The sequence below is a fragment of the Lepidochelys kempii genome, chromosome 7, assembly GCF_965140265.1.
Source record: "Lepidochelys kempii isolate rLepKem1 chromosome 7, rLepKem1.hap2, whole genome shotgun sequence".
Lineage (NCBI taxonomy): Eukaryota > Metazoa > Chordata > Testudines > Cheloniidae > Lepidochelys > Lepidochelys kempii.
In genome coordinates this window covers 2,086,441-2,113,719 of record NC_133262.1, presented here as the reverse complement: position 1 = coordinate 2,113,719, position 27,279 = coordinate 2,086,441, and the positions used below count along the sequence as shown (strand labels likewise).

Sequence of the window (27,279 nt, the reverse complement as noted above, 5' to 3'; positions counted from 1 at the left end):
ACCACTAAGCCCACATGGTCCATCCGAGAGATCTGAAGGAACTTAAGTATTAGTGGGTGAGTTGCTGACGAAGATATGAAATCTCTTCTTAAAAACAGCTACTGTTTCACAGAACTGGATGGTAGCAAATGTTGAACCTAAATTTTAAAAAAGGCTCTGGGGAATTACACTGCAGTCAACCATACATTGGTACCTGACTAGCTAGTTGAAACAATGGTTAAAAATAGAATTATGAAACACCTGGAGATGATGATCTGATAGCATCTGTCTGGCCTGGTTTCTGTGAAGGAAAATCATGTCTCACTAATCCCTTAGAAGTCTTTGAACGTGTCAATATAGTAATGGTTAAAGGAGAACAGGCTTACATTATTTAGACTGCCAACATGCCTTTTACAAGATCCCTCACAAGAGGCCATAAAAGAAGCTAAGTCCTCATGGGCTGGCAAAGTATTGTCATGGGTCAATTCAGCTGCTAAGGGACTGTAACAGAGTGGCTTGCCCCTGGGCTGGAGAGCCTGAGGCTAAGCCAGCCCTGATTACAGGATGAGCCCACCTGTGGGAATCGGGTATTTCAAATACAAAAGGCAGCTGGAAGCTGCAGGAAGCGGGTGTGGTTGAGATGGCCAGAGGCAGAAACCTTGCCAGTAAGCCAGGGAAGAGACTGTGTGGATCCTGGAGCTGCAGAAAGATTGTGTGTTTGTCTGGGGACCTTTTTGAGTTCTGTTTTGGACAATTATCTTGCCATCTTGCTGACAAGTGAATTAAAGGAGCTGGGGCTGAGAAGGCAACTGGAACCATTGTGAGTTCTTAAAGGGGACCTCGTGAAGGGGGAACAGATGCAAGTGGTGGCCCTGGGACGACAGAAACAAAAAGCAAAAGAGTGGGATTCAATGGGCACACAATTTTCAGATGACACAAAGAAATGTAGGGCACTCAGGATCAGAGAGGACTGTCAGGACCATCAGTGAGACCTGAACAAGCCAGGAGAATGGGCAACATCATGGTAGATTAAAAAAAACTAGGAGGACTTGTGGCACCTTAGAGACTAACAAATTTATTTGAGCATGAGCTTTCATGGGCTAAAACCTGTCATCATGGTAGATGAAGCTCATTGTCAACACATGCAAAGTAATGCACACTGGAAGGAAAAAAATTAATCTGCTCATACACCTCACAGGGTTCTACATTGTATCACCCCAGGAGAGAGACCTGGTGATCACTGAGGACAGCTCAGTGGAAGCCTCTGCTACACAATATTATGGTACATAAGGAATGACAGGGAGTCTAATACAAGAAAATAGTTTATGCCCTTGCATAAATCAATGGGCAGCCTTGCTGGGATACTGTGTGCAGTACTGGTCAGCCCATCTGCCACAGGACATTGCCGAACTGGAGGGGGGTCAGAGAAGGGCAACAAGAATGAGCAAGAGAGTGGAAAAACTCCTCTGAAGAAAGAGTGGAAAGATTTGGAAGTATTTACCTTATATATATAGGTATATAAAATATATAAAATACTGACTGATGCAGAGGATGTAGATCAGGAGTTTCTTTTCTCCTGGTCTCATACTACAAGAACTAAGAGACATTTAATTGAATTGAAAGGTGGCAAATTCAAAACTGATAAAAGGAAATACTTTTTCACACAATGCATATTTAGACGATGGAACTCACTGCCACAGGAAGTCATTGAGGCCAAGAACGTAGCAAGATTCCAAAAGAAGCTGGAGATTTATGTAGGTGTCAAGAATATCTGGAGTTATAATTAATGACAAGGCCTAGCTGCTGAAGCACCTGCCGTGCTTGCAAAACACCTGACACACTACTGGCACCCGAGGGGTTTGGTGCTCTGAGCAACCCCCCAAGAAGTACTTCACTCATCAGCAAAGGCTTGATCCAATGGCTGATTTCGGTGGGCTTTGGACCAGGCCCCAGTTGCTGAGAGGGAGCGTAATAGACAAACTATTGAGAATTAAGATGTGAGAGCAGAGCAGCAGCTTCAGGTAACGTCTTAGCCCTGGTCTACACTAGGACTTTAGGTCGAATTTAGCAGCGTTAAATCGATGTAAACCTGCACCCATCCAGACGATGAAGCCCTTTATTTCGACTTAAAGGGCTCTTAAAATCGATTTCCTTACTCCACCCCTGACAAGTGGATTAGTGCTTAAATCGGCCTTGCCGGCTCGAATTTGGGGTACTGTGGACACAATTCGATGGTATTGGCCTCCGGGAGCTATCCCAGAGTGCTCCATTGTGACCGCTCTGGACAGCACTCTCCACTCAGATGCACTGGCCAGGTAGACAGGAAAAGAACCGCGAACTTTTGAATCTCATTTCCTGTTTGGCCAGCGTGGCAAGCTGCAGGTGACCATGCAGAGCTCATCAGCACAGGTGACCATGATGGAGTCCCAGAATCGCAAAAGAGCTCCAGCATGGACTGAACGGGAGGTACGGGATCTGATCGCTGTTTGGGGAGAGGAATCCGTGCTATCAGAACTCCGTTCCAGTTTTCGAAATGCCAAAACCTTTGTCAAAATCTCCCAGGGCATGAAGGACAGAGGCCATAACAGGGACTCGAAGCAGTGCCGCGTAAACTTAAGGAGCTGAGGCAAGCCTACCAGAGAGGCAAACGGCCACTCTGGGTCAGAGCCCAAACATGCCGCTTCTATGATGAGCTGCATGCCATTTTAGGGGGTTCAGCCACCACTACCCCAGCCGTGTTGTTTGACTCCTTCAATGGAGATGGAGGCAACACAGAAGTAGGTTTTGGGGACGAAGAAGATGATGATGAGGAGGAGGAGGTTGTAGATAGCTCACAGGAAGCAAGCGGAGAAACCGGTTCTCCCGACAGCCAGGAACTGTTTCTCACCGTGGACCTGGAGCCAGTACCCCCCGAACCCACCCAAGGCTGCTTCCTGGACCCGGCAGGCGGAGAAGGGACCTCCGGTGAGTGTACCTTTTAAAATACTATACATGGTTTAAAAGCAAGCATGTGAAAGGATTACTTTGCCCTGGCATTCGCGGCTCTCCTGGATGTACTCCCAAAGCCTTTGCAAAAGGTTTCTGGGGAGGGCAGCCTTATTGCATCCTCCATGGTAGGACACTTTACCACTCCAGGCCAGTAACATGTTCTCGGGAATCATTGTACAACAAAGCATTGCAGTGTATGTTTGCTGGCATTCAAACAACATCCGTTCTTTATCTCTCTGTGTTATCTTCAGAAGAGTGAGATATCATTCATGGTCACCTGGTTGAAATAGGGTGCTTTTCTTCAGGGGACACTCAGAGGTGCCCGTTCCTGCTGGGCTGTTTGCCTGTGGCTGAACAGAAATGTTCCCCGCTGTTAGCCACAGGGAGGGGGGAGGGTTGAGGGGGTAGTCACGCGGTGAGGGGAGGCAAAATGCGACCTTGTAACAAAAGCACATGTGCTATGTATGTAATGTTAACAGCAAGGTTTACCCTGAAAGAATGTAGCCACTGTTTTATAAAATGTGTCTTTTTAAATACCGCTGTCCCTTTTTTTTTCTCCACCAGCTGCATGTGTTTCAATGATCACAGGATCTTCTCCTTCCCAGAGGCTAATGAAGATTAGAAAGAAAAAAAACGCACTCGTGATGAAATGTTCTCTGAGCTCATGCTGTCCTTCCACACTGACAGAGCACAGACGAATGCGTGGAGGCAAATAATGTCAGAGTGCAGGAAAGCACAAAATGACCGGGAGGAGAGATGGCGGGCTGAAGACAGGGCTGAAGCTCAAATGTGGCGGCAGCATGATGAGAGGAGGCAGGATTCAATGCTGAGGCTGCTGGAGGACCAAACCAGTATGTTCCAGTGTATGGCTGAGCTGCAGCAAAGGCAGCTGGAGCACAGACTGCCACTACAGCCCCTGTGTAACCAACCGCCCTCCTCCCCAAGTTCCATAGCCTCCTCACTCAGACGCCCAAGAACGTGGTGGGGGGGCCACCGGCCAACCAGCCACTCCGCCACAGAGGATTGCCCAAAAAAAGAAGGCTGACATTCAATAAATTTTAAAGTTGTAAACTTTTAAAGTGCTGTGTGGCATTTTCCTTCCCTCCTCCACCACCCCTCCTGGGCTACCTTGGTAGTCATCCCCCTATTTGTGTGATGAATGAATAAAGAATGCATGAATGTGAAGCAACAATGACTTTATTGCCTCTGCAAGCAATGATTAAAGGGAGGAGGAGAGGGTGGTTAGCTTGCAGGGAAGTAGAGTGAACCAAGGGGCAGGGGGTTTCATCAAGGAGAAACAAAGAGAACTTTCACACCGTAGCCTGGCCAGTCATGAAACTGGTTTTCAAAGCTTCTCTGATGCGTACCGCGCCCTCCTGTGCTCTTCTAACTGCCCTGGTGTCTGGCTGCACGTAACCAGTAGCCAGGCGATTTGTGTCAACCTCCCACCCTGCCATAAACGTCTCCCCCTTACTCTCACAGATATTGTGGAGCACACAGCAAGCAGTAATAACAGTGGGAATATTGGTTTCGCTGAGATCTAAGCGAGTCAGTAAACTGCGCCAGCGCGCCTTTAAACGTCCAAATGCACATTCTACCACCATTCTGCACTTGCCCAGCCTGGAGTTGAACAGCTCCTGACTACTGTCCAGGCTGCCTGTGTACGGCTTCATGAGCCATGGCATTAAGGGGTAGGCTGGGTCCCCAAGGATACATATAGGCATTTCAACATCCCCAACAGTTATTTTCTGGTCTGGGAATAAAGTCCCTTCCTGCAGCTTTTGAAACAGACCAGAGTTCCTGAAGATGCGAGCGTCATGTACCTTTCCCGGCCATCCCACGTTGATGTTGGTGAAACGTCCCTTGTGATCCACCAGAGCTTGCAGCACTATTGAAAAGTACCCCTTGTGGTTTATGTACTCGCCGGCTTGGTGCTCTGGTGCCAAGATAGGGATATGGGTTCCGTCTATGGCCCCACCACAGTTAGGGAATCCCATTGCAGCAAAGCCATCCACTATGACCTGCACATTTCCCAGGGTCACTACCCTTGATATCAGCAGATCTTTGATTGCGTGGGCTACTTGCATCACAGCAGCCCCCACAGTAGAGTTGCCCACTCCAAATTGATTCCCAACTGACCGGTAGCTGTCTGGCATTGCAAGCTTCCACAGGGCTATCGCCACTCGCTTCTCAACTGTGAGGGCTGCTCTCATTTTGGTATTCATGCGCTTCAGGGCAGGGGAAAGCAAGTCACAAAGTTCCATGAAAGTGCCCCTACACATGCGAAAGTTTCACAGTCACTGGGAATCGTCCCAGACCTGCAACACTATGCGGTCCCACCAGTCTGCGCTTGTTTCCCGAGCCCAGAATTGGCGTTCCACAGCATGAACCTGCCCCATTAGCACCATGATGCATGCATTGGCAGGGCCCATGCTTTGAGAGAAATCTGTGTCCATGTCCTGATCACTCACGTGATCGCGCTGAGGTCGCCTCCTCTCCCGATATCGCTCTGCCAGGTTCTGGTGCTGCATATACTGCTGGATAATGCGTGTGGTGTTTAATGTGCTCCTAATTGCCAAAGTGAGCTGAGCGGCCTCCATGCTTGCCTTGGTATGGCGTCCGCACAGAAAAAAGGCGCGGAACGATTGTCTGCCATTGCTCTGACAGAGGGAGGGGCGACTGACGACATGGCTTACAGGGTTGGCTTCAGGGAGCTAAAATCAACAAAGGGGGTGGCTTTACATCAAGGAGTATTTCAGGCAGGACTTCACAGAGGGTTCCAATAAGAAATGGTGCACCTAAGTTATTGTTCTTATTGGAACAATGAGGTTAGTCTGGCCTCTGATTGATACATGGCTAGATTTACCTTGCTGCACCTTCTCTGAGTGACTGCAGTGTGACCTAGAGGAATGAGTCCCCTAGACGGGGGAGTGGGGGGAAGCAAATGAGTACAAAACAAATCTGGTCTATTTCTTGTTTTGATCCACTCCATCTACCTTTTACATCTTTGGCTGGCAGCAGACGGTGCAGAAGGACTGCATGCCATCCACATCTCATGGCTGCCCGGCAGAAGATGATGCAATAGGACTGCTAGCAATCCGTATCGCCTGCCCGCTCACCATAAGACGGTTCAATAGGACTGACTGCAGGACTAAAGAGAATGACCTGGTTGAGTCACTCCAAATTTAGTCCCTGCGCCCATGTCTGCTCAGGCGCTCCTGGCCGACGTGGCACCTCTGACATGACGATGACGGCTACCAGTCGTACTGCACCGTCTGCTGCTAGAAGGCAATGGGTTGCTGCTACTGTGTAGCAATGCCGTACCGCGTCTGCCAGCACCCAGAAGACATAGGGTGATGGTTACCTGAGCGGGCTCCATGCTTGCCGTGGTATGGCGTCTGCACAGGTAACTCAGGAAAAAAGGCGTGAAACGATTGTCTGCTGCTGCTTTCACGGAGGGAGGGAGGGAACGGGGGCCTGACGATATGTACCCAGAATCACCCTCGACAATGTTGTAGCCCCATCAGGCATTGGGATCTCAACCCAGAATTCCAATGGGAAGCAGAGACTGCGGGAACTGTGGGATAGCCACCCACAGTACAACACTCCGGAAGTCAACGCTTGCCTTGGTACTGTGGAAGCACTCCGCCGAGTTAATGCACTTAATGCACTTAGAGCATTTTCTGTGGGGACACACACACTGGAATATGTAAAACCAATTTCTAAAAAACCGACTTCTATAAATTCGACCTGATTTTGTAGTTTAGACATACCCTTAGTATCTAAGAGGACCCAGCCACATGGTCTCATACAAGGCATTGGGAGCCAGCAATGGGAGGACGTTTCCGGTTTAAAATAACCAATGTTCACCTCAGATTTAGCTAATGTGTTTCTAAGTCTCATATGATATGGTTTCACCAGGTGGAATTGCTGTGTCTCTTGGATGTGTCTGGGGCTAATGTGTGGTTTCAATGCATCAGACCTCCCTTTAAGGGTTATTTTTTAAGCACTAACATTGTTTTCATTAATCAGTGTGTTCATTCACTGACCATCCGTGTAAACAGTCTCTATGTCAACTTACGGGAATGAATTACCTTTTTTCCGATCTCCCTTACACTAGAATATTTTGAGCAAACTCCAGTCAAGTTAATGGAGTTATACTGTTATATATGTGTGCGTGTGTTCAGAACCAGGCTGTAAATGTTCTTTCACTTGGTGGCATTTTATACACCTTAATATTTCCTAGTTACCATGATCTGATTGCAGCAATTCCTTTCCTAATTCATTTACCCAGATTTTGATTGGCAACATAATACTATGACTATAATGCTATAAGATAAGGGCTTTGATATGGCCCTAAATCCATCTGACACCATACTTACAAAAGAGTCATTAAATTTGCATTTGCCACGTGGATTGTGCCCGTGTTGACAGCTGGCTTATCTAGCAACTTTAATCAACACACGAACACAAGTAGAGATTACTGAGAGGATTAATTTTACTGAAAGCTAGCATTATGTTATCTAGGTGTAGGACAAATATCGCTTTTTCAAAATGTTGTATAGGAGCGCTGGGTAGGGGCTTTGGCAGAGACGTGGGGTCCCTGGAGCGGGCTCTCCCTCACTGAGCTAGAGATGGAAATTAACGAGTTGGGGGAAGAGGAAGAAGAAGGAAAGCTAAGTGATGCTTGCTCTTACCAGCCACTTAATGGATGTCCCCGGGCTTTGGCTTCACCTAATTTATGGTGAAGTTCTCCAGTCACAGCTGTTCAGAACTGAAATATCTCAGGAACTACAAAAAGAAAAGGAGGACTTCTGGCACCTTAGAGACTAACAAATTTATTTGAGCATAAGCTTTCGTGAGCTACAGCTCACTTCATCGGATGTAGCTCACGAAAGCTTATGCTCAAATAAATTTGTTAGTCTCTAAAGTGCCACACGTCCTCCTTTTCTTTTTGCGGATACAGACTAACACGACTGCTACTCTGAAACCTGTCAGGAAATACAGTGGTTTCAGGATGAAAAGGTGGGGAAATGCTTAGGATCTGGCTCCATATCAGAGCAGGATCCAAATTTGGGGACTGTACAACACACAGGAGCAGAGCTGGTGCTGTACATGCTGACTATGAAACAAAATCATACCAATAAAAGAGCAAATTCCTGCTAGGAGATCACTCGAGCCAGTCTTTATAAAATAAGTCATTTTCCCAGTTGTCTCTGCAACACGCAATGCTGCAGCCTATCAGAGAGACTTGTGCACTACCAGGAATATAGCTGGCCTAGTGTGGTGTAATGATGGCGCACCACTTCTGGAAGTAACAAACAAAAATCCATGTTCTAGGTGAAGGCATTTGTGTTTTCCATAAATACATGTTATTATATTTTAACTAACTTTTAAAGGACAGAACAACTCCAGGACGTACGCTAGGAAGGGGAGTTTAAAATGGAGGGCTTGGCGCTTGTAAACTGAGGTCACTGGAGCTATGCCAGGCTATGCCATCTGCGGCCCTGCCATGTAGACCGTAAGTGTGTGCTTGGTGCCCCCTTCAACAGCCATGGTGTCTGAGAACCTCTCTCCACCAATGGGGAAATTTCCTGGCTGGATTCACGCCTGGTGGATTTTTTCATCTCCTGTGGGTATAGGGAGCTCGAAGGAATTCAGCCATCCTTGGAGCAGCTTCTTAAAACAGACTAGGAAGGCTAGTGACTCCGTATGCTCCTGTGCATTATGGCTCCAGGCTGTTTGAGGTTCACTGGTTAGATCTCACACCTGCAGGCATGTGTGATGCTGACAGTGCTTCACATGAAATGTCACAGCAAGCAGGCACCTACAAACTGACGAGAATATAGGGCTCTGCCTGGAAGATGTTAGAGCCCTTAGATCCCATTTACTTCAATCAGGATTAAGAGCACTCAGCACTTTGCAGGAGGTGCTCAGAACTTCACAGGATGAGGCCCCCAGTCCCTTTCATTTCATCTGTTAAGCATACCATGGCCTTCCTGCCTGTGGATTAGCTAGTTCTGAACCTAACCAAGAAAACTCTTCCCATCGGATTTTCCACTTTGGGTCGTTTCCCCTTCTCTTCGTGTTCCCCTCCTGACACATTGCTGTTTTCCTCTGACATCATATCCCTGTAGGAAAGCGGCCATGATAAGGTTAACTGGGTAACCCAGGGTATTATGGGATGGAGCCAGGTTCCACCCAATCCCTTGCTTCCTGTTTAGACAGTGGGACTTTCCCCTCAACTCTGGAGTGATGCAGTGAAATAAAGCAGCAAGTTCCCAGGCTGTAGTGCTGTGAATTGACTTAGTTTTGTTGCACTGAGCGAGCTCTGCAAAACTTCTGAGATTTAACTGCCTGATTCTCAGAGGGAACCTTCAGCCCATCTCCAGTGGTAGCATGCTTCTGGGATAGCACAAGGTTTATGCTCTGACTTACTGCCCCCCATCCCCATGCAACTGCACATCTGCTGTTGCCATCTCTAAACCATTCCTACATGAGTCTCACAATAATTGTGGGTTCTCCGTAAAGCCCCAGCTCCTGGAGACCAGTGATTACACATGAGACTCCAGCTTTCCTTTAAACAAGTAGTAAGTTTCTATCCCTCATGGTTGTAGAGAAAAGATTAAAAATGTGAATCAAGTGTAAGGTAAAGACTCAGAAACCAGAAAACAAATTAAAAAAAACAATTTTAAAAAAAAACACTGATGATTTTTAAGCCAATCTCATGATGTTTTTGGAGCCTGAGTCATGATTTTTGACCATTTGGGGTTGGCAATATTGTAAATCTCAGCAGAATTCAGCCATTGTTATGTGAAGAAATCCTCTCCTGATCTCCCCTACCATGCACAGCAGTCTTTGTTATCTCATTGTGGGGCAGGTGTTGACATTGGGCGTGTACCTCCGCATTTTTCCCCTTTGGAGTGTGTCATTAGCAGCCGTGTCTTTCGCTTCGCCCCAATCCGAGTCCACAGTTATACAGCTAAGCCCAGTACGTGACTTTTTGCTGATCAGTCCAGCTAAGCATGTTTACCGTTTTGACACTGGAACAAAGCAGTTCTTTGTTTGGAGCCCAACCTGCATGTCACTCCTGGCCTGTCACCGTTTGATGTTCCAGGGTCATTTCAGAGCATTTTTGTTCCTCTGCACGTCAGGGCCTTCGTCTTTCTACACAATGAGTAATGTATATCCTAACTGACAGCCCTAGGGGGGAATTCACCCCTCAGCACAGGGCCCAGTCACCCCGACCTGCAGTTTGAGCCCTGGCTGCAGAGGGGTGAATTTCACCCAGTATGAGAGCCCATCCAGTAAAGACTCTGCAGCCTTTTTCCTGACCTGTCTCCGTTAACAAACTAGGAGGAAACACACCTGACCCCCTAATGCCAATAGAGTCAGTGGGGAGGCGAGTTCTCTAAGCACAGTTGCAGTTACTGACCTGGTTGAGTGTGCATGTTTAGTAACAGTTCTTTTGGGGGAAATAGATTAACGTGGCAAACTCATTCCATTGTCTCTCCCTTTAAAGAAAAGAAAACAAAAGAAGCAGGTCTCCAAATCTGCAGCCTGGCTTTAGGAACTGCTCCCCAGAGTTACACACTGGACCAAGCTGACATTTGCCTGCCTAAGACCTTGTCTACACCACAGACCTTGGCCTGAATAGCCGCACAAGCAGAGCCCTGTACTGCAGATGCAGCGTAAGCTACGCCACTTCCCAGAGTGACACTAGCCAAGCTGACAGACACGCTTATCTCTCAGCACAGCTGTATCCACACCGCGGTTTTGCCACCATAGATACACCCACGAAGGATTAGGATTTTGTCACACTCCTAGCCCACTTAGCTGTGCCATCAGAGCGTGGCCATGTAGACCAGCCCTGCAGGGTTTGCCTTCAGTTCTATCAGGCAGCTTGCAGCGAAGGACAAGCCACTTAGGCAACGTCACCCACCACAGCAGTGCCGCTATCCACCGTCAGAATACGGGCGGTGGAAGGTGCTCGGCTGCCTGAGAGTGAGTGTCTGCCCCACAGTCGTGCAAGAAGATTCTGCTCCTCTTGGGTGCCGTGGAGCTGGGATGGGGCCAGGCCAAGGCCACGGGGTCCATGATTATAACCCTTTGATGGAAGGGGTGCACAGGGGCTGACTTGATTCATGCCACACATGGCCTTAGTGCTATACAAAGGGGGAAGAACAATAAACCATCATTCCAGACCCAAAGACAAAACAGATGCAAGTAAGAGGCTGTAGCGCTGTCCTGTACCCTACTCTCAGGGTGCAGATAAACTCCGTACCCCTATCCAGGCACATTTCTCCACCCAAAATCTGTCATGAACATAACGGGAATGTATACCCCGGAGTAAACCCTTCAAAGCCAGTAGGGCTGGTCCTCCACTCACCACCTTTTTACACCAATGTAATTTCCTTCAATGGAGTGACTCCTGATTCCCGCGAGGGTAGAGGAGAGATTTGCATTCATCACGATCCCCCTACCCCGACCCGCTGGAGGACTGGAAACCCTGTGTTTTCCAAACAGTATAATATGTTCACACGTTTTCCAAACAGTATAATGTTCAGTCATGGTTTATTTCTCCTGGAGCAACGTGGCACTGAGACATTGTTACCGCGTGAGTCATGGATGTCCTGGTACCTCCTGTCACACTATGTCCCTCAGCTCTAGCTGCCTCTGGCAGGGATTTACCCAAGAGTGTCCCCAGTTTCTGGAAATGGCCGAAGCACATTTCTCAACCCATCACCGCAATGTTTTCTCCAGGTCTATGATTTGATTTGAAAAGCAAATGCCTGTCCGTTCCCACAACACCTCTCCATAGACCCCGCTGGGTCAGGCAGAGGCACCCAGTCCCCACTCCCACCCCTCTGGAGCAGAAAAAGAACGACCTGGGGTAATTATCTGCATCTTGAGGGCTAGAAAGAAGCTGCTGAGGAGGGTTGTAGCCGTTGCAGTGACTCAAGTGACCTCACCCGTATTCAGAGTAGCAGCCATGTTAGTCTGTATCCGCAAAAAGAAAAGGAGGACTTGTGGCACCTTAGAGACTAACACATTTATTTGAGCATAAGCTTTCTTGAGCTGCAGCTTACTTCATGTAGCTCACGAAAATACTCCTTTTCTTTTCACCCATATTGTTGACACTTTTCTTTCTCTTTTCTCGGTGGGGGAGGCAGTATTCTAAGGCCCCCCCACACTGAGCAAGTCACTTCACTAGGCCCTTGACTTTGATATTGCTGACCAAGCCCCCGATCCTCAGCTGGTGAAAATCAGCATAACGCCTTGGACTTCCATGGATATACACTGACTTATGCCTGGTGAGGATCTGTCTCCTGTTGAGGCGAGGAAATATCTGACAGATTTTGGAAGACGATCTTCCAGCAAGTGGAGTGAAATCCAGGCTCAATTAAAGTCAAAAGCAAAACCACCATTGACTTCAACAGGGTCAGGATTTCACCTGTGGACGCTGAAAGACACAACTGTGCACAACATTACCTCCACCTTCCTGCAATCAGCTCTCAGTTGGCTGAGCGTCAAATGAGGTTTATTAAAGACACGTAAGGGCCAGAAGGAGAAATCTTTTCAAAGTGACCTGAGCCGTTCCCGGTTTATTTTGGAGCTTGCATACACGGTGATGGTTCACTAATGTCATAGCCTGGATGAATAGTAAATATAAGTCGGTTCATCCCTGTAGAGGGGTGGTTACCCGCTCCTGCCCTGTGGGGCTTAAAAGCCAGCCCTGGGAGAGAGCCAGGGCTGAGGGCAAGAGAAGCTAGGCTGATTGGGGAAATGGCCACAGCTGGGCCATGCCCCAATCAGGCCGCAACTGGGCCTAAAAAGGAGCTGCTAGGCTGAAGCTTAGCCAGAGTCTCTCTCTGCGTTCAGAGAGGGAAGGGCCTGGCTGCAGGGACCTGGGGGATACCTAGATTGGAGCAGGGCTGGGGGGGAAAGGCCTTGGGAGTAGGGGAGCTCTGGCCTGGAAACCCCCAGGCTGCAAGGCCTAGATTAGGGCCTATTAGGTACTGGAGTTGCAAGGGGGCAGCCCACGGGTAGACAGAGGCATCAGGTCCAAACCCCTTTGCCTGTGATGAGTGGCTGATACACCGCAGTCTGCCCTGGGGAGTGGCGTTAAGCGATGACTGGCAGTAGCCAAGACTGAGGCGAGGTGTGGGTTTCCCGGGGAGGGGAGACCCTCAGGGATTGTTGGGGTTTACTGCCAGGGGGTAGCACCCCAGTGGGAGGAGGCACCAGGTGCTGGGAGGGACTGGGGCCGGCGGTAAGGCAGATCACCAGACAGCAGGGGGTGCTCCAGAGGCTGACAAGCTAATTCCCAAGGACAACCAGCAGGAGGTGTCGCCGGGTGAGTCTGGCTCGATTACAATCCCCTTGTCATGCATGTGGGGAAGGACTGTTTCATGCCATATAGAGCTTTGGAAAACTGAGGGTCTGGCCTTGCTGATGCCCTGTCTAATTTCTGTATTGATTATTTAGTTTGCTAGTTTTAAATAGCAATGAACAACTGCCATGCAAAAAGCTCTAGGTGCCCTCGCAATTAATTAGACAAATGACAACCACCCAGCAGCAACAAAGAATCCAATAATGAGTTAACTCCACCAGCTAATAAATCAACGCACCAAACAGCCTCTGTAACTCCCACACCTAGGAGCAGCCCCTACACCGTCCCCCACCCCACTGTCAAATTAAGGGTTAATATTTTTGAGGGTTAATATTCATTATTTATTTTATAATAATTCCTCATCTACTCCATAGGCGCAGTATTCAGTGCACAGACTGAGTCTCTGAGAACATATTTAAGTAAAACCTAACGCCAGATCCTCAGGAGGAGTGAGTCCGCTTGGCTCCCCAGAAGTCAGCTCACTGAGAGGGAAGACTGGTCCTGTGTTGAAGGAACAGGTCTGGGACACAGGAGATCTGGGGCAGTCACTCAGTTTCTGGCTCTGCAACAGACATCCCTGTGTGTGATGCAATTCTCCAGCTGTAAAATCGGAGATAAGAATCCTTCCTTTCTCTCCTCCCCCGCTTCCCCCCAGCCTGTCTTGTCTATTAGTTGTAAGCTCTCTGGGGGCAGGATTTGTCTATGCTGCACCTACCAAATGGGGGGGCCCAATCTCAGTGGGGACATCTAGGCACAGCCGTACCCCAAATACTAAGTGCTCATTCTCCTTTCAGTCTGAGAAAAGCCCATCTTCTCTTTGAAACACTTGTTTTCATTTTCCGAAGCTCATGAGTCACTCTGAAATTACAAGACCCAAACAGCTCAGGGTCACAACGTTAGTGTACAGAATTGCTACAATAGGAAGAACAACATAAGGAACATGGCCTACTAGGTGCCTGCTTAGGACTGTGGAGAGAAGAAGTAAGAAAAATAACCAATCGTGCTGATAACATCCTGGATGAGTCATCGTCAGATTTCATTGTCTCGGGGTATCAAGTCCAGGAATTTCAGCTTTGCTAGTAACGTTGGGCGAATTTGAAAACCATGAAATGCATTGTCCGAAGGAGCCGCTCCAGATAAGTATCACCTAGCAACCAGCTGCATTGGCACAGTAACCTTCAGGGAGCCGTGGAGAAATACAAAGGCTTTTTGTTAGCCCCGAAAACTTAAGAGCACAGGTTGAAATTGTTTACTAATTTAGATGCCAAAATGAATCGTAGCTCAAGTAACTCCTAACTCCTTGATGTGAAACTCCATGGCCCCCTTTGGCTCCACTGAAGTTCTTTACCCTCAGAAAGACTTGTCCATCACAGTACAGAGCCTGTACACCCCTACCCATGTACAGGAATCCCCTAAGAAGAGAGTAAACAGGCTGCACAGCAGAGAGGAGTCTGAGAGTGGCAGCCTTATGCATGGGCATGGGAGGCTGTGAGAGTGTATCAGACACAGAGCAACATTTCAAGAGTTTTGAGCATTTCATTTTTACCAGTTATCTGACGCTGAACTGATACAGGCTTCCTCGTGGTCCCCCATCTGTCCAAGCAACAAGGCACTTGGGATCTGAAGGCCAGTTTAAATCCTGCTCTGTTCCCCTTGATATGGCCCCCCGTGAACATGCTGATCCAGAGCTGAGCAAAAGCCACTGGCTAGTTCACAAGCAATATGGAGAGACTGCACCCACCCCTTCTTGGACAGAAAGCTAGACATATGAGTTAGGAGCTTGAGTGTGGGAGAACCCAAGAGAAGCTTGAAGGCCCATTCTGAGGGCGAAGAATTCCATTTGGGCTGTCACTCTGTATGCAGTTTAAAGAGACAGCCAGCGACGACTGTAAATAACATTGGGCAAAATGCTGCTGTCTAATGGAGGTGACTAGCCTGAGGCCCGTGACCCTGTATTAATAACCTGATATTTGGTGTTAGATCCACGTATTGCAAGTATTTGAATCGGAAAGGAGTGCTGCCTGTTGGTTAGCGCAATACACCAAGGGCCAGGAGGGCTCTTGGGTTGGAGCTGACTTGCTGTGGAACTTTGGGACAGGGACTGGGAAGGGATCATTTCCATTGCTTGTGTGCACCGCCTTACGGGTCGTCACCAAGTGGTGTTGCCACTTCAGAGGAAATAATACTGCCCTGTCCTTGTAGTCGGCCAGTTGCTTTTAAGGTCATTGTTCTCATAACAAGCTTATTCATATCTGCCTATTAGTTGTAGTCATTATCTTGAGGAAGTTAGAGCCCCCGGGGCACATTTGCCATGTCAGGAAAATGAACCATCCTGGGGCATCTTTGCAACAACACAGAAAATTAAATATTTCCTCTTATTTGCTCCCGGCAAATGAACCAATGAAGGTTATACATGTCAAAGGAATTGTAAGAGAACAGTAATGCTGAAGTGCTACTACTTGGCTGGACAGACAGACATCTCTGGATCGTAGTAGGTCTGTGACATCCTGACTCTTAGCTTTCATTCTAGAACTTCTTGCTTGTGCTGAAAATTAGCATGGATCCAAACCAGTTAAGGGTCACCAGTTTTCCTGAGGTTCTTCTGGAACTGTCCGTTTGAATGTATCCCTATGTCTTTGCTGCTGTGGATCTGGAGTTCTGCTGAAGTGCCTGAGGTCAGAGAACCCAAGAGAGGTTTGCTTTAATTGTGAATTGTGTAACTGTGCTGTTTAAATGGAGGGCACTCACTTTTCTGGCATGGCTTTGTTCGAGAGAGTGAGAGTCCTTCTGTATAAGTCAAAACGGCTCTTTTCAAACTTAGCCCTTTTTTACATAGGAGTGTTCAGGATTGTGTGTGTGTGCATACGTACGCACATGCGCTCGCACACACACACACATATATAGGTACCACATATAGGTACTGGAATACATACCAGGTCATTTCTCCACTATACCCGGTAATATTAAAATCCAGCATTTCCCCCCAATTTGAGGTGAAAACTCATGCCCCTACTCTCTGGGTCCCTACTGTCTTCAAAGTCCATTTATAAGTCCATTGGCAGACTCTGTCCACTGATGATGAATTCAGGGCCTACGCCGGTGAAGCTAAGGCATACGACAAGGGTGATGAATTGGACTCTAGGGCTAAAGGAGGTGATTGCTCCTTGCTACATTATTCCTCTTCCTTCCTAATGCCTGGGTTGTCTGAGAAGACGGCCAAGTCCCTCTCCGTCTCTGCTGGGGGAGCAGCCTGAGGTGAGAGAGTGCGAGGTGCAGAGTGTGAGTGTGAGGCACTGGGACGTGTGGTCGTGTGGATCAGGTGGCCAGACTGAGGAGATGGAGACAGACCCCTGCAGCACGCAGAAAGGTCACCTCTCGCTTTTCTCTCTTCTCTTTCACAGAAAGAATATTCTCTTCCGTCCACCTTTCCCAACGGAAGTGGGAAGCATGTTGTCAACGGCTCAGGTGAGTGTCTGGAGCAAGCCACACCGGGGTGGAATGGCACGTTCTGCTCAGCCAAGCAATGGGGTGCTTCGAACAGCAAACAGGGCAATGTCCATCGTTCTGCACAATCAGTGTTCCTGGGGCTACCCCTTGCTCGCAAACACTGCCAGGCTGGGGGGCCAGGGCAGGGAGCTCAGAACATGGGTTCCAGCCAGCCACATTCCTGGTCCGGACTCAGGGCGGAGGAGTGTTACTGAAACACAGTATTTAATATAGGAACATATGACTGGTTCTGTGTAGAGGCAGAAGGGGAGGAGAGGGTGCTGGGGCTCTGTGTGGGGGCAGAAGGGGAGGAGAGGGTGCTGGGGCTCTGTGCGGCAGCAGAAATGGGGGAGAGGGTGCAGGAAACCCTCTCCCCTGCAGAGGGACCCCCACAACCTCAGTAGGGAGCCCAAGGAATATGCTAATCTAATGCCATTGATGCTGCTAGACTGTGGCCTGGTACCCAGTGCCCATGGTCTTGTTCCTCATCTGCACTAGCCAGTGTAGTTGAGTGGGTGAGGCGGGACGTGCGCATGACACCTTGTAAAGGGGTAGCTGAGCTCCCCCAGAATCCCTGGAGGAATTGGGGTTGAGCCAGCCAGAACCGCCCTGAGAACCCCGGCTACAGCATGGCCCCTCCCGAGCAGCCTGCCGCGGTCCCATGACTCTTCAGCTCGATGGTTAGTAAGTCTATATTACAGCCGGCGGGAGATCCACATGCAGCTTCCCATTAGGCTCCCACACTGCCAGCGTCACACAGGGCAGGCGGCAAAATGGCTGCCCCCAGCAGGGTAACTCTGCTCTGGCCCCCTATTTCTTCCCGGGTGGTAAAAGTCTCAGCCCCACCCCATACAGATTACAGCTCTGCTGTGACTGAAACGTGGCGATCGCAGGGCACCAGAGAGGAGCTCTGACAGCTGGGTGGGTTGTCTTGCAGTGGGCTAGCAGAGGGGCCCTCTCACCCCTACACCCAAACCCCAAAAGGAACCGTTCTCAGGGCGGAACGTTTCTCGCCCCCCACATCCCTCTCACCAATACATGTTTGTGGCGCCTGCTGAGAGCTGAGCCCCAAAATCCCATGAGATCGTGGAGCTTGGGGTATGGCTGCCCCTCCCCATATCCGAATTTGCTGAAGAGGGTGAAGCCCTGTTGGGGATGGGGGGGTGCCCCCTTAAGAACCCAGAGATGCCAGGACCACTGGAGGTTCCTTGCTGATAAGCAGTTTATCCAAACCGCCTCCTTCCCCCGCTCACAGTCCTACCCATGGCAGCCTCAGTCTCCCCTACCCCCACCCGTCATGCTACTCTCCCCTTCCTCCCTTCCCTCCCCCTCCATGATCCTGTTCCTTTCCTGTTCTTTACCCCCACGCTCCTGTGAACTCATCCCCTTGTGCCCTTCCCCCGCCCCCTCTCTGTTAACAGGCTGCAGGCCTGGTATGACCCCGAGCCTTTTTTCTGTGTAATACACTGACACGCAGCATGTCAACATGCGTGTCTGGGCTAAGCGACCATTCAGCCTCCTATTTGCTCCCAATTCAGAGAGGTTTTATTTACTGCAAGTTGTAGGAGCTTGTGGTTTAGGTGCCAATGGTCCCGGGTTCGATCCCTGCTCAGACTCATGGCGTCGGTACCTCTATGTTGCTGTGGTTTGTGACAATTGTACCTTTTTGTCTTGTAGACTGTAAACTTGCAGGGGCAGGGACTGCCTCTTCCTACATAGTCTCACAGCATCTAGCACGTTTTGGGGCACCACCAGAATAGGAGCAATCATCACTTGAACAGTAACGCTGTTGCCCCAGATTCATGTTGCAGTGGATTATCCCGGGCAGTGGGGAGTGTGGGCCGATCTTTGGACAGTCTGGTTGTCTCTGTCTGCATGTGCCATGCAGCTTTCAGGGCAGAAATCACTGCTAGAACCTGGGCAGTGATTCTGACTCCTCTGTCAGCTCTGTGGGTTGCGGTGAATGTTCTTGCCTAAATTGTTGTTCCAATCACTTGTCACAGGGGAAGCTGTTTTTCCTCCCATGAAAAGAATCAACTCGTTCCTGAGCATTGAGCTAGCCACTTGCTTTGGGGAAAATGTCCCCAAGCTGAGCAATTAACAGCAAATAAGCCATTTCTGGGTGGAGTTGCCCAACTAGTGCGGAGGAGTTAATAATGCTCCCCCAAGGTGCGGGCAGCTCCCCTCGCACAATAGTAATGTAATATTACAGGAGCCGAGCGCAATGGTTTTGTTAGTGCAGAATGTGCTTGTCAGCAGGGGAGGGCAGCAGCTATGCAGCAAGCTCAGATCACGTGACTGTGTATTCTCACTCCCTCTGAAAAGATCTTACAGAAGTGAGAGAGCTTAGCAGTACAGAGCCAAAAAGTCATGCACACTTAGACCTGCACAGCGCTGAGAAGAAGCTAACTCAGAACACACAATACTGAGAAGCTCAGAGACCTGGATCTCATGTCTCAGAGGGTGGAGGACCAGGTGAGGGTACCACCTGGAGCTACTGGACTGTACAGAGCAATGCTGGTCAAATCAGGTAAGCACAGGTGTCTGGCAAAAGTCTCCCAGGCGCCCTCTCAGGCAGAACCAGAAATTTGATCAACTTGAAATTTCCATTCGACCTTCAGCCTGCTCTTCCCCTGCGTTGGCTTTGACAGCAGCGAAGGTGAAGTATTTTATGAACCCTCCTGGGTCTGTGCTGTCTCTGAGTTTCCCTCATAGGAATACTCTGCAGCACATATGTGTTTATTTAAGGAACTATTTTACAGCTAGTTTTAAGTCATGTAACTCTTTTGAGATCTTTCCTTTAAGACTTCTGCAGTTCACAGGCTTCTTCTGCCTCTCCAAACAGACCCATAGGCCTCTATGTATACTGTAAGCAATCCTGTGCTGTAATTCAAATGCTCTGTTTGGAAGGGAATTATGCTGGAAGAAGATATGTGCTAATGAAATCCCTGCTGTTAAATTTTGGAGATTTTTCTCTGTGATCTTTCAGACATCTTTGGACTACCTAAAAACGTTTCCTGGTGATTGGGACAATGGGATCTTTTTATCATGAGTATGCCAAAAGCAGAGAGCAAATATGTGATGATATATTAGTAGTGAATGTAGGATTTCTAGGCTTCTGTCACTTCTTAACAAAAATAACTAGGCTGGTGCATTGGTAGTAATTAGCAATACGTATGTTAGAGAGAATTCTTCTATGCCCATGAGAAATTTCAACAGTAATGACCCAAAACCCTGCTGTCACATTATGGTTTTGACCACTCCCATAGAATACCAGGGCATGTTTTTATAAGTGTAGAGCGCTTGGCATTTCTGAAAGGCATTTCACTGAGACAGCTTGTTAATTGTTAATCAAGGCAGGAATCCAAGGACTGTCATGTGTATTTAACTGTCACAATCGGAGAAACTTTAAACTCAATTGTTAACTAATTTACCAGATTTCACCTGCTGCCACCACAGCAGGGATTTGGCTGTAGGGATAACTTTATAAGCAGTTTCAAGCTTAGCTGAAACACAGTCAAATTTGCATGAATTGTAAACACCTTGTAACTCAGTTTGTTGAAAAATAAGCCAGTGTTTGTTTCACTTGGAACATTTGGTGATTTGGTGACCATTTGGTGAACCTGTTCTGTTCATTCCCTCTGAAGCACCTGGCATTGACCACTGTCAGAGACAGGATACTGGGCTAGATGGACCTTTGGTCTAACCCAGTGTGGCCATTCTTATGTTCTTGAGAAATTAGCTAGTGAGCAGGATTGGAGCAGTCCCAGGTGTCACGTACAACCCTTTTGGATTTGAATACCTTTTGAAGGTATCAATACTGGCAGCTTACATTCTCAGTAGACAATGCTAGCAGCTGGTTCTCAGTAGGCACTGGACCATGCTAAGTTACACCAGTGTAAAGCTAGAGGGACTCTATTACATTTGAATTTCTTTGAACTTAATTTGCAACAGTATAGATGACAGCAGAATTTGTCTCCATATTTTCAAGAATGGCACTAAGAGTTGTGATGGATGGGTACATGGGAATATTAGTGAGTTACCAGCACCTAGATGCCATGAAAAGAGTGTGTTACTCCTTGCACAGCTGTTTGGGGATGTAGCAGGGCGAGTCTCTCAGTAACGCTGGTGTAAATCCAGAGTAATGCCACTGACTATTTACAGATCAAAAATGGCAGGCTGTAGGTGCGGCTGGATGGCTCAGGAGTTTGGTAATGTGCTGTGGAGTCTTTGCCTTTCACAGCAGGTTGCTGGATCAATCTAGCTTAGATCAGTGGTAACCCAAAGATGGTACCAACTGAGAGCTGTTGACCTACATGGAAGTAAAGGGTGTGGTCTCCTCCCAGTGGATGGGCACCCACCTCCCAAAGCTGACACTTCCAGCGACCCACAGGAAAGCTCACGCTACTGCTGGTTATTCTGAACTTGCTCTGCGGATGAACAGAGATCTCCATTCCCCAGGGCTTTCAGCCTGGTACCTTTCACCAGCACAAAATGAATAGAACAACATACCAGGTTAGAGAGATTTGGCAGAGTGAAGTTCGAAATACATTGTAGGGAACAGGCCTGCACTGGCACTAGGGAAGGACTAGGCAATCCAGCCATCTTTTAAGTCTCTAATTTATGAATACACCTCCGTGGGGCCACCATTTCAGAGCTAATAAGTACAACAGGGAAGCGACCAGCCCTGCTCTGAGCGGGACACTCTGAAATGTTCCTTGTATGTTCTTTATCCCTGAACCCGGCTTCAGGAACACAGTTAAAAATCCAGGTGACAGTAGGTAGTGTGGCTGCTGTATTAAAAACGTGAGCAGAGACTGCTGTCAAGATTTCTTTGCTTTCCCCCAGCAATAGTTTGTACCACGAAAGGCCATTTTCTTCTGCCCTTATTCATGGTGAGAAGTGCCTTATTCTGCGAGCAGTCCCTAGAGAGATTGCCTTTGCTATGAGATGAGCTTAATAAATTAGTGGAGAACAGTTTCTTTCCACACCCAGAGTGACATATCGCACAGAGATTCACGCACTACACCTGGTCTGAAATCACATGGATCTTAACTGTAAAAAAAAAAAAAAAAAAAAAAAAAAACCAACCCAGTTAGCATTATAGAAAACTAGGGGAGTGATGCTGAAGCAGCTACAGCACGTGCAACCCCAGTGAAGTCCGTGTCGCACAGGGTTCATGTCCTGGTGACTTCCCAGAAGTATCTGCAGCCCTTTCCTTCCCATAAAAAACGACTTATGGCATTGCAAATGCAATTCATGTTTTCTTTCTCTTCCTGACATTGCGCCCTCTGTGCTTTGTTTTGTCCCTGAATTTTAGTCTTGATCAAAGCTTAGAGAACCTGCAATGTCTGTATTTGCTGCTCTCATTCAGAGCGTTAGGAATCATTTCCCAGGGTGATCACATCAGGTTACATTTGCCCTATTGCATTATAATTACCAGAATTAGGCTTGGTTAATTATTTAAAACTATGGATTAAACGGGGACAAAGGATTTCTGTCTTCCTTTTGGAGCATGCCCTGTTGCTCCTCAGAGGTGTGACTGCCTAACCGAAGGGTGAGTGATGAGGAGGGGAATGTCTGCCAGGTCTCTAGTTAGACCCCGTTTCCCCTGGATGCCATGCAGATGGAACAGAGCAAACGCCATGCACAGCAAATTCCAAAAGCTGCCTACGTGGCAGAGACTAAGACGCCAGACAGTTAAGAAAATCATAATGATGATGCCAATGATGCCCTGACCATTATGATAATTAGCATCTGCCAATCGTAGGGCTTTCTGTAATGCTAATTGCAGTGTCCATCACCACTGCAGACACTAAGCTAATGTAAGGGAATCAAGTTGTTGTTCTCTCCCTAAAATGATCTTTGTTAATAATGAGATTCAAAGTGAGACTCCCCACACAGCCTGGCCCCCACCCCCTATCCGCCCCCTCCCACTTCCCGCCCCCTGACTGCCCCCCTCAGAATCCCTGACCCATCCAAACCTCTCCCCTTCCCCCCTGCTCCTTGTCCACTTATCGCCCCCTCCCGGGACCCTCGCCCCTAACTGCCCCCTGGGACCCCACCCCCTATCTAACCCCTCCCTGTCCCCTGACTCCTCTGACCCCTATCCACATCCCTAACCCCCCCCCGCTCCCCATCCCCTGACCACCACCCCAAAAACCTCCACCCCCATCCAACTGCTCCCTGACTGCCCCCCTGAACCCCCAACCCATCCAACCCCCACTGCTCCCTGACTGCCCCCCCCAGAACCCCCGACTCATCCAACCGTCCCCTGACTGCTGCCCTGGGACCCCCCCGCTCCCCGCCCCCTTACCATGCCGGAGCCAGCCCCGCCGCCGTGCTGCTCGGCAAGAGCGGAGGGCCAGAGCACGGGTGGCGCAGCACGCTCAGGCTGTGGGGGTGGGGGGACAGCTAGGGAGGGGCCGGGGCTAGCCTCCCCAGCTGGGAGCTCAGGGGCCGGGCAGAACAGTCCCATGGGCCAGATGTGGCCTGCGGGCCATAGTTTGCCCACCTCTGGGATAGAACAAAACTTTCCAAATCAGTTCATTTTCCTGGGGTTTGGAGAATTCAAGAGGATCAGGCCAGGTCAGCATTCAAAATGCTTTTTATTTGGAAGCTAGGTTCTTATTAATTTCATGCAAGACACATATTCCCACTGGCTAAAGAATACTAGCTGTGTTGCTCATAACTGTGACAAAATAGGGACCAGTATGTGGCTGCTTTATTGGTCTGTGTCTTCAGAGTAATGTCCAGGAGGAACTGTGTCTGGAGCAAGTAGCTTGTGTCTATCTGGTCAGGATCCTTTTGCAAATCTAACTCTGATCTGTAAACATGTAGGGGCAGATCTTGGCACAGCATCACTGGCTACAGAGGAGCTATGACAATTTATTCTGTAGATCTCCCCCAAAGACCTTACTATGGAAATTATAAAGCAAGGAGAACTCTACCAAACAGAAACTCATGACAGATTAATGTTTCCTTTGTGTTTGTGGCACAAAAGTCAAAACAAATATCTGTCCCTTTCCCACAGCATCAGATTATACCAAAGTCATTGTGCGTGTCAGCAATGTTGGGAAACAAAACAACCGATCTCTGGATCCCCTGATGTGGTTGGAAATGTTACCTAAGGCTCCTCCAGAGATCTGAGACATGTTACCATTACTTGTGCAAAGGGACTGTAGAAGGATTCAAAACTCGCACGACTTCTCCAGTGTAACCTCAGGTTAAACGCCTAACAAAGAGCCTCCTGTTGACTTGTTACTGTATCTTTTATGTCTTCGTATGACTTTGGGTACAGGATGTTGGGATACAGAACAGCCTACACTTAAATATTTCCAATCTTATCTCTTTTTAATAAAGTAGCAAAAAAATCATCTAAATAACTGCAGGGTTATGATGTAAATTGCCATGAGGCAAGACATTCAAACTGAAGGATCATCATAGAATCGTAGAATGATAGAACTGGAAGGGACCTCGAGAGGTCGTCTAGTTCAGTCCCCTGCACCCAAGGCAGGACTAAGTATTATCTAGACCGTCCCTGACAGGTGTTTATCTCACCTGCTCTTAAAAATCTCCAATGATGGAGATTCCACAACCTCCCTGGGCAATTTATTCCAGTGTTTAACCACCCTGACAGGTAGGAAGTTTTTCCTAATGTCCAACCTAAACCTCCCTTGCTGCAATTTAAGCCCATTACTTCTTGTCCTGTCCTCAGGGGTTAACGAGAACAATTTTTCTCCCTCCTCCTTGTAAAACCTTTTATGTACTTGAAAACTGTTCTCATGTCCCATCTGTCTTCTATTTTCCAGACTAAACAAACTCAGTTTTTTCAATCTTTCCTCATAGGTCATGTTTTCTAGACCTTGAATCATTTTTGTTGCTCTTCTCTGGACTTTCTCCAATTTGTCCACATCTTCCCTGAAATGTGGTGCCCAGAACTGGACACAATACTCCAGTTGAGGCCTAATCAGTGCGGAATAGAGTGGAAGAATTACTTCTCATGTCTTGCTTGCAATCCCTTTGCCTTAATTCATTCTTTAGGACATGCATATGGCATAACATACAGTATCATCACCGTGCATCTAGCACCGTATATAGAGCCAGATTCAAAGTCCACTGAAGTCAGTGGAAATTCCCCCACTGATTACAATCACCTTGAGATCAGATCCAGAGATTGCCTTCCTGCACTCATCTGCGACCCCCTGCCAGTTGGCTTTGCAGACTAGTGTCAGTTGTGTTGTCAAGGGCCTGCAGGAAGCAGAAGTTCTGTGTCTTGGTGTTTGAAATGCACACCTTAAAACTTCTGGAAAATACATCTTTTCTTCAGAAAATGTGCAGGGTTTTTAAAGTTCCTAATTCATCACAGGTTTCAGAGTAACAGCCGTGTTAGTCTGTATTCGCAAAAAGAAAAGGAGTACTTGTGGCAACTTAGAGACTAACCAATTTATTTGAGCATGAGCTTTCGTGAGCTACAGCTCACTTCATCGGATGCATACTGTGGAAACTACAGAAGACATTATATACACAGAGACCATGAAACAATACCTCCTCCCACCCCACTCTCCTACTGGTAATAGCTTATCTAAAGTGATCATCAAGTTGGGCCATTTCCAGCACAAATCCAGGTTTTCTCACCCTCCGCCCCCCACCCCAAACTCACTCTCCTGCTGGTGATAGCCCATCCAAAGTGACCACTCTCTTTAAAATGTGTATGATAATCAAGGTGGGCCATTTCCAGCACAAATCCAGGTTTTCTCACTCCCCCCCACCCCCCTCCAAAAACCACACACACAAACTCACTCTCCTGCTGGTAATAGCTCATCCAAAGCGACCACTCTCCCTACAATGTGCATGATAATCAAGGTGGGCCATTTCCAGCACAAATACAGGTTTTCTCCCCCCCCACACACACCCATACACACACATTGTAGGGAGAGTGGTCGCTTTGGATGAGCTATTACCAGCAGGAGAGTGAGTTTGGGCGGGGGGGGGGGTGGAGGGTGAGAAAACCTGGATTTGTGCTGGAAATGGCCCACCTTGATTACCATACACATTTTAAAGAGAGTGGTTGCTTTGGATGGGCTATCACCAGCAGGAGAGTGAGTTTGTGGGGGGGGGGGGCGGAGGGTGAGAAAACCTGGATTTGTGCTGGAAATGGCCCAACTTGATGATCACTTTAGATAAGCTATTACCAGCAGGAGAGTGGGGTAGGAGGAGGTATTGTTTCATGGTCTCTGTGTATATAATGTCTTCTGCAGTTTCCACGGTATGCATCCGATGAAGTGAGCTGTAGCTCACGAAAGCTCATGCTCAGATAAATTGGTTAGTCTCTAAGTTGCCACAAGTCCTCCTTTTCTTTTTGGTGATATGGTGGAACTTCTAGTACTTAGTGCATGGATTCTGAGATATCAGGCGGCTCCTTCAGTCAACAGGGACTCTTTCCATTAAGTTTAGGGATTTTTAATATGTGGATACTGAAATACTCGCCAGTAATAGGTCCCTTGTGTTCCATGATATTGTCAGTGTGGATGCCATTTATTTTTACGTGAGACTGAAGGTGCTCTAGGTTCATGCCTTAATTCCCTTGTGGAGTTCGGGCTGACCAGCTGCAAGTGAGCATTTGCAGTTGTCTCTTCTAAACAAACAAACTGCAAACTGTTAGCTACGGTTTTGAACAGTCACATCCATGTTTAGAGACGTGAAGGCCCCCAGAGGTGCCCTTGATGTGCTCATGCAACAAAGAGTCATGTGGGGCATGTAGACATGGGCACGCGCGCTCCAGCCTTCCTTAAAGTGCTTAACTTTAAGCACGTGCTTAACTCCCATTTGTTGCATTAGCGATGAGCGATGCGGCAGGCAGAGTGGCAGGAAAGAGCTCTGTATTCAGCATGCACAGAGGCCAGCTTTATATTCAGTGAGCCCTGTGTTTGTCTCGTAGCCACCTTGCCCAGCTTGCACTCCTGAGCCCCTGGTGACATACCAAACCGGGTCCCTCCAGAAACTTCGCCCTCTTCCTGCATTTCCACGCATCGTAGTGCACCTTTGACTTCAGTGTTCAAGTGAGGGGTGTGCTTTGCTAAATTGGCACCTCAGGGGGTGCCCCTCTGTAAAATTCCAGCCTACAGCACAAACTGTACAGATAGAGATATATCACTAAGTTCTGCTTCTTGTTTAAGCCGGGGTGAATTTTGGCGGCCAGGTTATAGACTCCTTAAAATCAGGGAGCACTGCTGATACACCTGACGCAGCCCTAACTGTGGCAACGTGACTGATGGCATTATTCCATTTCACCCGAATGCCCAAAGTCATTTCTGCGACACAGACGTTTGCTGGCAGCGCACAGTCAAGGCCTGCCAGCACCACTGCAAACTGTGGTACTAGCTTGAAAGAAAGAGCTTCATTTGAGCAGCTCGCCAGGTTACCCAAAGTCA

The 27,279-nt window shown here is 48.2% G+C and overlaps 1 protein-coding gene across 5 annotated transcripts in view; it reads left to right on the top strand.

Moving 5' to 3' along the window:
* FAM107A (family with sequence similarity 107 member A) overlaps nucleotides 1–27,279 on the top strand; it is a 71,095-nt gene that overhangs the window by 20,804 nt on the left and 23,012 nt on the right. For 4 of the 5 annotated variants that reach the window (XR_012159744.1, XR_012159743.1, XM_073350914.1 and 1 more), the window contains one exon: nucleotides 16,762–16,825. Coding sequence is in view for 3 of the 5 variants with exons in the window: in XM_073350914.1 (XP_073207015.1) it covers nucleotides 16,762–16,825 (64 nt within the window). In the remaining 2 variants the exon portion in view is untranslated. Of the gene's footprint in view, nucleotides 1–16,761; nucleotides 16,826–19,159; nucleotides 19,377–27,279 lie in introns of those variants that run through there. The other variant, XM_073350915.1, reaches the window with a different exon arrangement.